The 13,627-nt window shown below is 45.3% G+C and overlaps 1 protein-coding gene across 11 annotated transcripts in view; it reads right to left on the bottom strand.

The window, feature by feature from the left end:
• The window catches only part of RTEL1 (regulator of telomere elongation helicase 1), a 70,259-nt gene that overhangs the window by 28,094 nt on the left and 28,538 nt on the right, over positions 1-13,627 (bottom strand). For 10 of the 11 annotated variants that reach the window (XM_077929397.1, XM_028735502.2, XM_077929400.1 and 7 more), the window contains 6 exons: positions 10,867-10,980; positions 9,631-9,671; positions 9,025-9,110; positions 8,152-8,229; positions 4,410-4,487; positions 458-604 (listed from right to left, as the gene is read on the bottom strand). In XM_077929397.1, coding sequence (XP_077785523.1) covers positions 458-604; positions 4,410-4,487; positions 8,152-8,229; positions 9,025-9,110; positions 9,631-9,671; positions 10,867-10,980 — 544 coding nt within the window. The remainder of the gene's footprint in view (positions 1-457; positions 605-4,409; positions 4,488-8,151; positions 8,230-9,024; positions 9,111-9,630; positions 9,672-10,866; positions 10,981-13,627) is intronic. The other variant, XM_077929401.1, reaches the window with a different exon arrangement.

Here is a 13,627-nt window from a genome sequence, read left to right on the forward strand (position 1 = left end):
ACAAATTCTTAAGAAACAGCAGCCAACAGAGAATTCTCTCATAAATAACCAAGGTTTAGAAGCCTTCAACAAATATTCCTGTGCCCCAAGGAATTGGGACCGATATCCATAGAGAAAAGTTGCAATGAGAGAACAGAGACAAACAGGGTCAGACCAAGAATTTTTGCTGCCTGAGGCAAAGGACTTGATGCCCCACTCACTTTCCATGCCAACTGGACTGTTATTGTTTGTCTTTATTTCAGCACTGGTGATGGATCAGACCCAAGAGCAGCAAGCTAGGTTAAGGGGTGCAGCAGAGCATGCCATGTAGCACACACAGTTCAGCTCCCCCACACCTCATCACAGCTATCTGCCCCCTAACACCTTCAGCCTGAGGTGGCTGCCTTACTCTGCCTAATAGCAAGGCCCACTTTGATGACAAATATCCATAATATCAATGGGAGGGCTCCCTTCTTACCTGTCCACCAGCGGCACCTTTTGACCTCATCTCATCCAAGAACTGCATCTTTAAAATGACCTTTGGGTCCATGCGAGGGGGGAAAGGAAGGCCTGTAATGATGACACCTCGACCATTCCTGTCCGTGAAGTCCAAACCTTCGCTGGCCTGAAAACAGATGATGTCTGTCACTAAAAGAAGCAGAGACAAATTCCTGCTCTGCTTCCAGCTTCTCCAGTCTTCTCTGAAGGTCCCGAACACACTTCAGCTGTGGTTCTGGGTTGGTTCCTGAGTTTCTGGGGGCTCCAGGTCATCTCTGGAAGGGGAGCCACTTGGCAGGGGCATGAGCTCAAGCACAGCGCTGCAAGGCTGCTGTGCCTACTTGCCGGAATTTAAGGTTGAAAACAGGGGGTGCTTAAGATCTGAGCTGTGTCTCTCCGCTTGATGGTGCCAAGGCCTAGGATATAATTCTCTGGATGCCTCAGTCTAAAGGCCACTTCATGACTGTACTAGTGCAACGTAAGGTAAAGGTAAAGGGACCCCTGACCATTAGGTCCAGTCGTGGCCGACTCTGGGGTTGCAGCTGTCATCTTGCTTTATTGGCCGAGGGAGCTTCCGGGTCATGTGGCCAGCAGCCGAGGGAGCTTCCGGGTCATGTGGCCAGCAGGACTAAGCCACTTCTGGCAAACCAGAACAGCGCACGGAAATGCCATTTACCTTCCCGCTGGAGCGGTACCTATTTATCTACTTGCACTTTGACGTGCTTTTGAACTGCTAGGTCGGCAGGAGCAGGGACTGAGCAACAGGAGCTCACCCCATCACGGGGATTCGACCCGCCGACCTTCCGATCGGCAAGTCCTAGGCTCTGTGGTTTAGACCACAGCGCCACCCACGTCCCTCTAGTGCAATTTAGGAGCGATGAAAGTAAGTTGCTGGTTAGGAAGCACTGAGTTAGAATCTCATTTATGGTTTGAACACACTAGTTGGCTCTTAGTAGCCCATTTGATCTACACATCAAGAAGTTCAAAAATTCTGCAAGCAGCACTCCGTGAAGGCATCACATGATCAAGTCAGTGGCCTCCTGGGATGTGGTGTTGTAAACAAAAATTGCCCTTTTCCCTTATGGGGTATCCAAGAGCCCATATAGAGTCCTTACTTGGGTTCCCTATTGGTAGGAGAAAATAACAGAGGCCAACCAGAGAATATTGAGAAACAAAGCAACTAGTAAGTTTGATCTTTATTGATCTGTTGCAACAGGGTGCTCCCCTCACACGCAGGAAAGGAGGAGGACCTAGAAAAATGGTGTGCAAGGCCTTATAAAGACTTTTGAAATTCCCATCCTGTAGATCCAGAAACATCATACATGCATCACAGAAGGGGTGTAACCTAAGACCACCCCTCAGATACATCACACCTACATCACAGAAAAGGCGGTCCAAAATAGAAATTTTAATATTGTTTTTCTCCTGTTTTTCTTTATCTCCTGTCTGGCAGGTTACTTGATTGGATTTCCTGGGTAGCCTGGCCAGTCTTTTGTAATGATAAATACTTAGTTCCTGGGCCAGGTCACAGGCTCACACCTTATTCAAACACAGACATACCCTTAAGACAGGATTTGTGAAGGAAAAGACAATGGGGAGGCTTTTCCACTTTGACCATGTAGAGAAAACATTTGCTCAGTTTAGGAATCAAAATGGTTCCAGGTTGGCCTTCCTGTGCTGATCTATGTATGTGCTTGGTTGGTACACTTATGAACATTACCATATATCTAAGTCCTCAAAATTCCTATCACAGTGGAGAGAGCCCTCCAAGGCTGGACCAGGACACACACTAAGTTCCCGGTAAAGTAAGGAGGATGGCAATAAAAAACTGGCATTTTGAAGCTATAGCACCCTCTTTATGGAACACCCTTTCCAGAGAAGTTTCCCTCACAACATCTTTTATTTTATTTTATTTATCTAGACCTTTTAAACTTGCCACTGCAATATGTTTGTAGCTTAAGTACATGTTTATGTTTTATCTTGCAACTTAGATCCACTGTTGGGGGGAAAATATGATTTTTTTTAAAAAAAGATCATATATGGTAAATGAAGGAATGAATGAATAGATACACAAATAAAAAAGGAAAAGGTAACAAGCTACTGTTCTTCTGTGTAGAGCTTTGTCACCGGGAAGTTCCCGGCGGATGCCAAATAAGGTCTGTAATGTAACCTGAGCATTACAGTGGTCAAGAAATATGCCTAACATTTTCACTTTCACTTTCCACAAGAAGCAAAAGACAAAACAAAAACAAAAACCTCAACCGTAAACACAGGAAGCCAGCTTTATTATGTGTCTTTGTCTCAAAGCATGCTGATAACATGCTTCATTTATTTTTATTTTGGCTTCAATGCTGCTGCTTCAAAAGTTAAGCTTGTGCTAGTTACATCATTTTCAAATAGTTCCAGGATATCCTGAGGTTTCTTGGAAGCTTATCACGAGTTTCTCAGCAGAAAGATATGGAATGACGGAATAGCTTCCTTGAAAGGCCCACTCCTACCAATCTTTCCTTAGAAGACACATCAGCTGGGAAGCGCTGCAGGACATTATCTTGGTTCACACAAGACAGCTGCACAAGCTCATGGCCCAGAGGAAATGCAGACTAGAAGTTGCCACAGTCCAGCATCTACATCAAGGGAAGTAATAGTGCCACTGTATTCTGCTCTGGTCAGACCTCACCTGGAGTACTGTGTCCAGTTCTGGGCACCACAGTTCAAGGAGGACACTGACAAACTGGAACGTGTCCAGAGGAGGGCAACCAAAATGGTCAAAGGCCTGGAAACGATGCCTTATGAGGAACGGCTAAGGGAGCTGGGCATGTTTAGCCTGGAGACGAGGAGGTTAAGGGGTGATATGATAGCCATGTTCAAATATATAAAAGGATGTCATATAGAGGAGGGAGAAAGGTTGTTTTCTGCTGCTCCAGAGAAGCGGACACGGAGCAATGGATCCAAACTACAAGAAAGAAGATTCCACCTAAACATTAGGAAGAACTTCCTGACAGTAAGAGCTGTTTGACAGTGGAATTTGCTGCCAAGGAGTGTGGTGGAGTCTCCTTCTTTCGAGGTCTTTAAGCAGAGGCTTGACAACCATATGTCAGGAGTGCTCTGATGGTGTTTCCTGCTTGGCAGGGGGTTGGACTCGATGGCCCTTGTGGTCTCTTCCAACTCTATGATTCTATGATTCTATGACCACACAAACAAGCTTCATGGCACCCATGCATGGGGTATTTGACACACAAGCTGGTGTGTTAAAGTTCCTCTGAAAGTAGAAACTTTGTTGGAGGTAGGGTTGTGAAAGACAAAAACAGATAGTAGGAAATGAGTTTAAATTTCTCCATCTTACTGATGAAAACTAGTGAGGAAATGGTATAGTAACAGCCAACAAATCTTATATTATTTCCATGGAACTTCAGAAGCAGTGTGGTGCAGTGGTTAGAGCATCCAGCTAGCACAGGAAATGCAGGGATTGAAATCCTCATTTAGTGATGAAGCTCACTGGTGACCCTCTCGATCACTCTCTCTCAGCCAAAACTGTCTCATAGGGCTGTTTGCAGAGATAAAAATGACCAGGTGAGAACCATATACACCACCCTGAGCGAACTGGAAGAGAGCTGGTATAAAAATGTAACTAATAATAACAACTCACAGAAGTAGGACTGCAACAAAATGTTGCAGTATATTTGCACTATTTAACACAACTGCTCAGATTCTGTTAATTGATTTCTATTATCCTTACAACCCTGTAAAATAGGTTAGGCCAAGAGATTTCAAGCATAAAGTTCCCAGTGAGCTTCATAGCTGAGTGGGGATCTGAATCCGACTCTTCCCCAGTTCTTATGATTCTTAAATAAATAAATTCCCACTGTTGCTCTGCACAAGTTGGCTTCTGCAGAGAGTCTAACTTTCAGACATCGGCAAACTGTTACACATACCTTCCCCCGGCACACAGCCAAGAAAACAGCACCATTCGACTTGGGGCAGACAATCTTCTCATAATAGGCATTTATGACCTAGGAGAGAGAGAGAGAAAAATGTAAATGAAAATTTAAGGACAAACTTGTGTCGTGCCTAGCTCTGGCATGGTACCAGACACAGAGTTCTCAAGACACTCCACAGGACCTTGAGGAGCAGGACCGGTCCCCTGAATCCAATGCTTAGGATCCCTTTGAGGACCCCTTCTGATGATGGATGCTGCAGCACAACTGCTGACAGGACTAAAACCCCGTCAGCATATGACACCTCTGCTCAGAGACCTGCACTGACTGCAGATCTGCTACTGCACCAAGTTAAATGTGCTGCTATCAATATATAACACCTTTCAGAGCTTGGGACCCATAAATTTTTGTGATTGCATTACCCCATGTAGCACATACACTTTGGAACTCCCTGCCTATTGACACCGGCCAGGTGCCTTCACTGTCCCGCCCGGAGACCTCCAGGTATAGGGTGGTAGGTAAGTAAGTAAGTAAATAAAAATCCTTTTTTTGGCACCTGCTAAAAACATTCTTGGAATGCGGGTGGCGCTGTGGGTTAAACTACAGAGCCTAGGGCTTGCCGATCAGAAGGTCGGCAGTTCGAATCCCCGCAACGGGGTGAGCTCCCGTTGCTCGGTCCCTGCTCCTGCCAACCTAGCAGTTCGAAAGCACGTCAAAGTGCAAGTAGATAAATAGGTACCGCTCCAGCGGGAAGGTAAACGGCATTTTTGTGCGCTGCTCTGGTTCGCCAGAAGCGGCTTAGTCATGCTGGCCACATGACCCGGAATCTGTACGCCGGATCTCTCGGTCAATAAAGCGAGATGAGCGCCGCAACCCCAGAGTCGGCCACGACTGGACCTAATGGTCAGGGGTCCCTTTATCTTTACCTTTAAAAACATTCTTGTTTAAGCAAACCTAACAAGACATGTAGAAGCTATCATGTGTTCTAATCTGCTTTTGGTTTATTGCTGGTTTTAATTATCTTTTGAACGTTCTAAACTGGGTTTTAAACTGAGTCTTTTTAACTGGGTTTTTAAGAGGTAGTTTTATTGCTTTATTCTTTTTGCAAACTGCTCTGAGGTTTTATTACAGTCGAGTGGTATATAAATGTTCTGAAATAAATAAAACAAATAAAACTGCCAGAGGAGGAGGTGGAGCAGGCTCCTCGCAGCTCCCTGTTTTCAAGAGTGCCGGCACCAAAAGCTTCCAGTTCTGGGCGGAAGAGGAATGGCACATTATGCATCTACGGACCCAAAGCTGTCACTCTACTCGTAAGGGGGCTTCTCGTGAGTAAGGAATCCATGCTACTCCATCACAGCCAGCAGCTGAGGCTACCGTCTGGTTTAGGAGGCCTCCCTCTTGAGCCTTCCACTTGCTGAAAACATCTGGGTCCCAGATCTAGTCACTCTGCCTTGCTCCACTGTACCTTGCCTGGACACCCTGTGAGCTTAGACTGTTGCCTGACTTTGTCTTTGCATCATGTTTGGCCTTCAACTGATTCCTGGTTTCCTTGGAACGTACTGTATCTGCAGTCCTGTCATTACATAGAAGCTTACAGCTTCTGTGATTGTGGCCCCATCCCCTGGAGCGTAACAGCTCTTTCCAACTTCCACTGAAATATACAGGATCCAGGATCCCACTATCTTGATGACTTTGCTCAATCGGGCAGATGTTCAGTTCCATGAATGAGCCACCCTTCATTACGAGAAACCTGCAAATCTCATATCAGGCCATGTGAGACAACAGCTTCCATGGAACACAACGCAAAGAACCTTCAGCATTCCCGTCCTTATCTTCCTGCAAATTATGTTCAAGACAAGACAAACAGGAAATATATAGCATTTTAGAAGCACATAAATGTTCGGAAAATTAGGATAACCCGCCAGAGAAATTTTCAAGGTTAGGAGAATGGTGGGTTTACTTATGGATCGATCTGAGGTTTTTAAATGAAAGTTCATAAACGAAGTTATTTTTTAAAAAATGACTGCACTTTGTTTTCAGTGGAATTCAAGCATGAATAACTTTGATAAGAAGAGTTGAACGTGCAGTCCCACCAAGAAGAAAAAGCAATGATGAAGGAAAGAAGCCCTATCTGCAGGGTACACGCTGCTTTTTCAGAAAAAAAAACTTTCCTGTAAAAAGGTTTTGCCCAAGAGGTGTGATACATAGGAATTCATTAAGAGGGTGTGTGTGTGAGGGCTGTTCTATGCAATAACGTTCCAGAGATTTTTAGCAGATTATTCAAAACATTGCACTGTTTCCAAAGTGCTTCTGCCAGGGGTTAAATCAAATCAAGTCAAAATTACGATCATAGGCCAGCCTAAGGGGGGGGGGGGGAGAGGTTTACAGTTATTTAAAATCTGAAAAACTAAAAAGAATTAAAACTCTATAAAAATCTAAAGGAAGCAAGGAAAATCTAAAATTGCCAGGAGTCAAAAATATGTCCAATGTTCAACCTGCTTTTAACTCACTTGAGCTTTCTGAATGATTTTTTTTAATGTTGATTTGCTGTTCATCGTAAATTTTTATTTATATTTATATGGTGTTTCAAGGCCAAAGTGATGAACGTGTACTTGTGATATGTTATCTATCTGGCACAGTGGCACTGCTCACCTGGTTTCAAAACCCTGAGTATCACTATCAATTACTGAAAAGGGGAAGAGGAAGGTGAGGGGTGGAACTTGGCATCACGGGTGAAGCATCTGATTGGTTACACTGCTGCGGCACCCTGTGGCAAGCTTCCTGACGCCTCGCCTCTACCCATCTCCCTTTCGGTAACTGGAAGTGATGCTTGGCACTGGGAAGCCAGGTGAGCAACTCTGCTCTACCAACCACTACTGCGTATAACCCAAATGTCAGGATTTTGATTAAGGCTCAAGCTTCAGGAAAACACTAATAGAAAAAACAGATACCTTCTGGTGCATGGGGTGCTATGTGAGCAGGATAAAACCAATAAAACTGCTAGGAGGAAACTGCCACCATTCCTGTTGGCCTACCTAACTTTGTGACAGCAGTCACGAAATTGAAAGTCGCCTGCTTCTTGGGAGAAAAGCAATGACAAACCTAGACAGCATCTTAAAAAGCAGAGACATCACCTTGCCAACAAAGGTCCGTATAGTTAAAGCCATGGTTTTCCCAGTAGTGATGTATGGAAGTGAGAGCTGGAACATAAAGAAGGCTGATCGCCAAAGAAGTGATGCTTCTGAATTCTGGTGCTGGAGGAGACTCTTGAGAGTCCCATGGAGTGCAAGAAGATCAAACGCATCCATTCTTAAGGAAATCAGCCCTGAGTGCTCACTGGAAGGACAGATCGTGAAGCTGAGGCTCCAGTACTTTGGCCACCTCATGAGAAGAGAAGACTCCCTGGAGAAGAAACTGATGTTGGGAAAGATGGAGGGCACAAGGAGAAGAGGACGACAGAGGACGAGATGGTTGGACAGTGTTCTTGAAGCGACCAGCATGAGTTTGACCAAACTGAGGGAGGCAGTGGAAGACAGGAGTGCCTGGCGTGCTCTGGTCCAGGGGGTCACAAAGAGTCGGACACGACTAAACAACAACAATCTCAAGCTGTATATCGGACATCACTAACAACCAGATTCTCTTTTCCCTGGGACCAGGCTCAAGGTTGCTCAGTAGCAGTCTGACTAAGCAGCCAGGAACCAAGTTACTATGCAGCATAACAGTGTAAAGTCTTGCCAACCTCTGTGAAGGTTCCTTTGTTTCTTGGTTCCACAAACATTGGTTTAACTGCTTCAATTCTTCCAGCTAAATCATGCTCCTGTGAGAAAACAGAAAGAGAGGGACTAGTACAAGTGAGTCAAGCAAGTGAATCAACGACTTCAAACAAGGTGTGGGATTTTCCTGCCTGCTTGATAGATGTAATACAAGCAGGTGTGCAGTCACCTAAGACACCCCCCGCCTCCACACCAAAACTGGACAAGGGTTTCATGCCTGTTAGCACCAGACAACAAGCTCTGATTCTTTGGATAAGCAAGCAAGAACCCTGGGGGCATGTTTCCAACATGTGAGTATTTTTGAAACTCAAGGTTTCCTAAAGTAAACAAGAAATATAGTCTCTTGCTTTATTCCAATGCCACAAGCCAGAAAGTTTTAAATTAAAATTATTGCAAATCATTGCACTAATTTGAATCAAGCCAGAACATGAAAGAGAGGCGATAGCTGTTGGAACCTGTAAGGTAATGCCATCTCAATTGTGTTTTATGCCCTCTGGTGAACAAGTTACTTTGCCTAACTCCTCATTGTATAGAATCTGATCGTATCGCTTCAGATCAGATGGGGAAGATGCTCAGGCTGCCAATAGTTACAGCTTTAAGCCATGTCACCATTCAACTCCTTTTTGGCAACAATGCAGTGAAAGCAGTTAATCAGGAATGAGCTGAAGACTGTGTGGAACAATCTTATTATTTCCTTACCATCTGTCAAAACTGTGCACAAATCCACTCAACTCAAACACCAATATTGTTTGTATAGGTTCTCGTTAATGACTAGCAGCGTGAACAATGCATATTGCTTAATGTCGCTTTATAGGACAGAAAAGGCCATGGAAACCTACTCTCCAATATTCCAGGCTTTTATCCATGACAGGATATGAAGGGAAGAAAACAAGCAGCCCATGTGGTGTGATTCGAACAAGATTACCTGCCAAAACAAAACAAATATTAAGACCAAGTTCACCCTGATTTCAGTATCTTTTTTTTTAATTACTTTTTTTATTTGCATTTTATTTGATTGGCAGCAGCTCTTCAAGGGTGGAGTCAAGGACACATTTCCACCCCCCAACAGTATTTAGTGCCTCAGTTGGTGGGAGACCAACAAACTTTTTCAGCAGGGGGCCGGTCCACTGTCCCTCAGACCTTGTGGGGGGCCGGACTATATTTTGACCAAAAAATATATATAAAAATGAACGAATTCCTATGCCCCACAAATAACCCAGAGATGCGTTTTAAATAAAAGCACACATTCTACTCATGTAAAAACACGCTGATTCCCAGACCGTCCGCGGGCCAGACTTAGAAGGCGATTGGGCCGCATCTGGCCCCCGGGCCTTAGGTTGCCTACCCATGGTGTAGCAGAGGCATTGCTTGGCTAAGTGCACAGTGTTGATTTAAATCTGTGTGGATTTCAGTCATGTTGGAGCAGAAGGTCTTCTCGGTCTTACCTATTGTTCTCCCAAGAGATGACAGACACTCTGATGAAAATCTGCAAAAACAACAACTACCCGTCAGCACCCAGCTTCTACATGTTGGAAAGTAAAGACTGCCTGGTGCCCCCCCCCCCCCCCCGTCATCACCAAAGGAATACAATGAACCGTTTGTCACCCTTAAGACATGACTATCACTCTCTTCTTTCCCCTATTGACTGATTCACCGAAAAAAACAGGTCCCTCTAATTTATTAGAATGTATCTAGTCATATGATCCAAAGAATCATCTACAGAAGTTATAAAAGTTTAAATAGCTGAGTCATTAACAGTGTCAACACTAGAAAACAATGGGTGGGGGACAGAAGAGGCAAAGGTATATTTCTAGGTGAGCGTGCTAAGATCACTGAAAAAAATTAACAGGATATGTTAATGGAAGTCCAGCAAATGGGGGGGGGGGGAGGAATCTCCTTGTTTGAGGAAGGGGGTTTTGCCTTCCCTGCCCACCCCCATGCCGCCCATGGTCATTAAACTAACAAAAGGGGGTAGGTGGGGTTGAAATGAGTGCAGTGCCTGGTTTAGCCTTCCTCAGAAATCATGCTTATTGGAGTGGACTCTTATCTCTGGCCACAGAGAGTCATATGGTGAAGCTCTAACTCTGAAACAGAAACTTCTCACAAGTTTCCTCTACTTTCTGGCTCTTTTGTGTTTGCCTCCCGCAACTTCCTCTCTGAATTAGAGGTGACTGATCCAGAAAGAGAGATATTGGGCTCATTGTGGGTATCTTGATGAAAATATTGACCCAGTGTGTTGCGGCTGTGAAAAATGTGAATCCCGTATTAGGGGTTATAAGGAAGGAGAATGAAACAAAAATTCCCAGTATCATTATGCCATTGTACAAAACTGGTGCAGTCACACTTGGAACACCTTGCACAGGTCTAGTTGCTGGACATAAAAAGATTGTATTTTAGAGTAACAGAAAGCTGGGGTTTGTTCCACAACAGAAAATGAAAATATTAACTGTTTTTCCTTTGCATGTGAAGGAGTGAAGAGAGAGAGGGGTCAAATTCAAGTCTCACTATAACACAGTCTCATAAAGCATTTTCTGTTATGTATGAATTTGGGCTCTGTAGTCCCAAAAATCACAAATACGATTTTTCTGCAGAGAATTTGTGCTGAGCCCATGTGCAGTAAATTGATGCAGTACCCAAGTCTGCAACAAGATTATGAAACTGGAAGGAAGGAACCCTATTACCTTTTTTCATAGGTGGAACTCAGCAAACCACCATCAGGTCCTTTGGGGATTATCCCCACCCAAATCTGGTGTTTATCGATAACGTGTGGGTTTTCCAAACAAACCGGGAAGGGACTAAAGGAAAACAGAAAGACAGTCAGACTTCACCAACCTGTCAGTTCTATAGACTTTATAGTTTAGCTTAATCCTGAGAGAGACAGAGGGAGTTAATCAGAAATTGATGGGGGAATTCCATTATCTGCATTCCTCTTCGGTTGGAAGAGGAACCAGGCTCCCGTCCAAAGTTTGCCTGGCGGTCTGGCACTCAGTTTCCCCATGGAATGCAAGGGCAGGGAAAGGGACTGGGTGCACAGAGCACTCTGGCTGCCGTGACTGCCCCCGATTCCGCTATTATAATGAGGCTGTTTTTGGAAAAATACTGGAAAATCAATAAAAAATTTTTTTTTAAAAAAAGAGAATGATGCTCTTAGCGATCTGCAGTTTCTTTTAAAAGTTATATGATAGATATCTAGATATATGTGTGCATTCTACCTCCAGTGTTCTGGGATCACAGCAGTGAAGCCAGAAAGGAACATTAGGTCATTCACCATGCATAGACCTTCTAGGCTGGTATAATGAACTTGTATAATGAACTTGTATGAGGAGTTTTATGTTCTGATTTCCCCAGGGATCATGTGACTTTGATTATTAGTATAACAACCTCCCTCCAGTTTCCCTTCTTTTCTTTTCTTTTGGTCTGTGATAAAGCTCTAAAATCTGAGAGATGATAACAGGAAAGACAAAAGAATGAAGAAAACTCAGCAAAGCCACTTGAAGAGGAAATGTAAAGCTGGGATAAGCCTACCGGGCTCTGCTGCCATTTAGAAAGGAAAGTTCCCCTATTAGCTGAAATAGAAGAGAAGGCACTAAACCAGGGGTCAGCAACCTTTTTCAGCCGTGGGCCGGTCCACCGTCCCTCAGACCATGTGGTGGGCTGCACTATATTGGGAGGGGGGATGAACGAATTCCTATGCCCCACAAATAACCCAGAGATGCATTTTAAATTAAAGCACACATTCTACTCATGCAAAAACACCAGGCAGGCCCCACAAATAACCCAGAGATGCATTTTAAATAAAAGGACACATTCTACTCATGTAAAAACAGGCTGATTCCCGGACTGTCCGAGGTCCAGATTTAGAAGGCGATTGGGCTGCATCAGGCCCCCAGGCCTTAGGTTGTCTACCCCTGTACTAAACTTATCGTGTCCTTTGATGCCCTCTGGTGGTCAAAGAAAACACTGCAGCCTAACTCTTTGAGATCAGTAGTCGCCACACTTTTTCAGAGACGGGACCCAACTTTAACTTAAACATGCATTTGGGGACCCATGTCTTTACTGTGTACTTTATGGCAGCAATGCTGCTGTCGTGACCTGCCTTAGATCAGGCTGGGGCTTGACAGAGGGTTCTGATCCAGCAGTTGAAGACTGGTGCTCTAGTGCAGTGTTTCCCAACCTTGGGCCTCCAGCTGTTTTTGGACTACAACTCCCATCATCCCTAGCTAGCAAGACCAGTGGTCAGGGATGATGGGAATTGTAGTTCAAAAACAGCTGGAGGCCCAAGGTTGGGAAACACTGCTCTAGTGAATATGGCTGCTGCTCCAACTGTAGAGGTGGGGGAAAGAGTGCTGGGGTTTGAGCAGTGGACTTCAGGGGAGGCCTGTGCAGTGAGGGGCCTGCTGGCTGCCAAATCCTCATGCAGCCTCCTATGCTCTTCTAACCCCAAGCCTGGTGGCCAAGAGAGATTCCACATGGGGAGAATCCATGGCTGGAAGCACTTGGGTCTTCCAACGCTGCCTGCTGCAATCCCAGCGCTGGCACAGGCCCCATGGGTGAGGGGTTCTGACTGGGTGACTGAATAGTAACCTTTCACCAAGTAGGGGCCTCACTGGGTCCTGCTTTTGCCAGTCTGGCTATAGGCCGATCTGGAAGGTATTTGTCTTCGCCGTCCCACTTTCAGACTGAGAACTACGCATATCTTTGCCTGCGGGCACCATAGCAGCAAAGAAGAGGGACTATAACTAACTAACTAAGGTAAAGGGAAAGGTAAAGGTAAAGGTACCCCTGCCCGTACGGGCCAGTCTTGACAGACTCTGGGGTTGTGCGCCCATCTCACTCAAGAGGCCGGGGGCCAGCGCTGTCCGCAGACACTTCCGGGTCACGTGGCCAGCGTGACAAAGCTGCATCTGGCGAGCCAGCGCAGCACACGGAAACGCTGTTTACCTTCCCGCCAGTAAGCGGTCCCTATTTATCTACTTGCACCTGGGGGTGCTTTCGAACTGCTAGGTTGGCAGGCGCTGGGACCGAGCAACGGGAGCGCACCCCGCTGCGGGGATTCGAACCGCCGACCTTTCAATCGGCAAGCCCTAGGCGCTGAGGCTTTTACCCACAGCGCCACCCGCGTCCAAACTAACTAACTAATAATAACAATATGAATAATTTAACTCTGGGTGGCTTCCAACAAAATATTAAAATACAATTAAACATTATTAAACATTAAAAGCTTCCCTAAACAGGGCTGCCTTCAGATGTCTTCTAAAAGTCTGGTAGTTGTTGTTCTCTTTGACATCTGGCGGGAGGGCATTCCACAGGGCAGGTGCCACTACCGAGAAGGCCCTCTGCCTGGTTCCCTGTAACTTGGCTTCTCGCAGCGAGGGAACCGCCAGAAGGCCCTCGGCACTGGACCTCAGTGTCCGGACACAACGATGGAAGAGAACTAATGGG

The sequence above is a fragment of the Podarcis muralis genome, chromosome 5 (assembly GCF_964188315.1).
Source record: "Podarcis muralis chromosome 5, rPodMur119.hap1.1, whole genome shotgun sequence".
NCBI classification, from domain to species: domain Eukaryota; kingdom Metazoa; phylum Chordata; class Lepidosauria; order Squamata; family Lacertidae; genus Podarcis; species Podarcis muralis.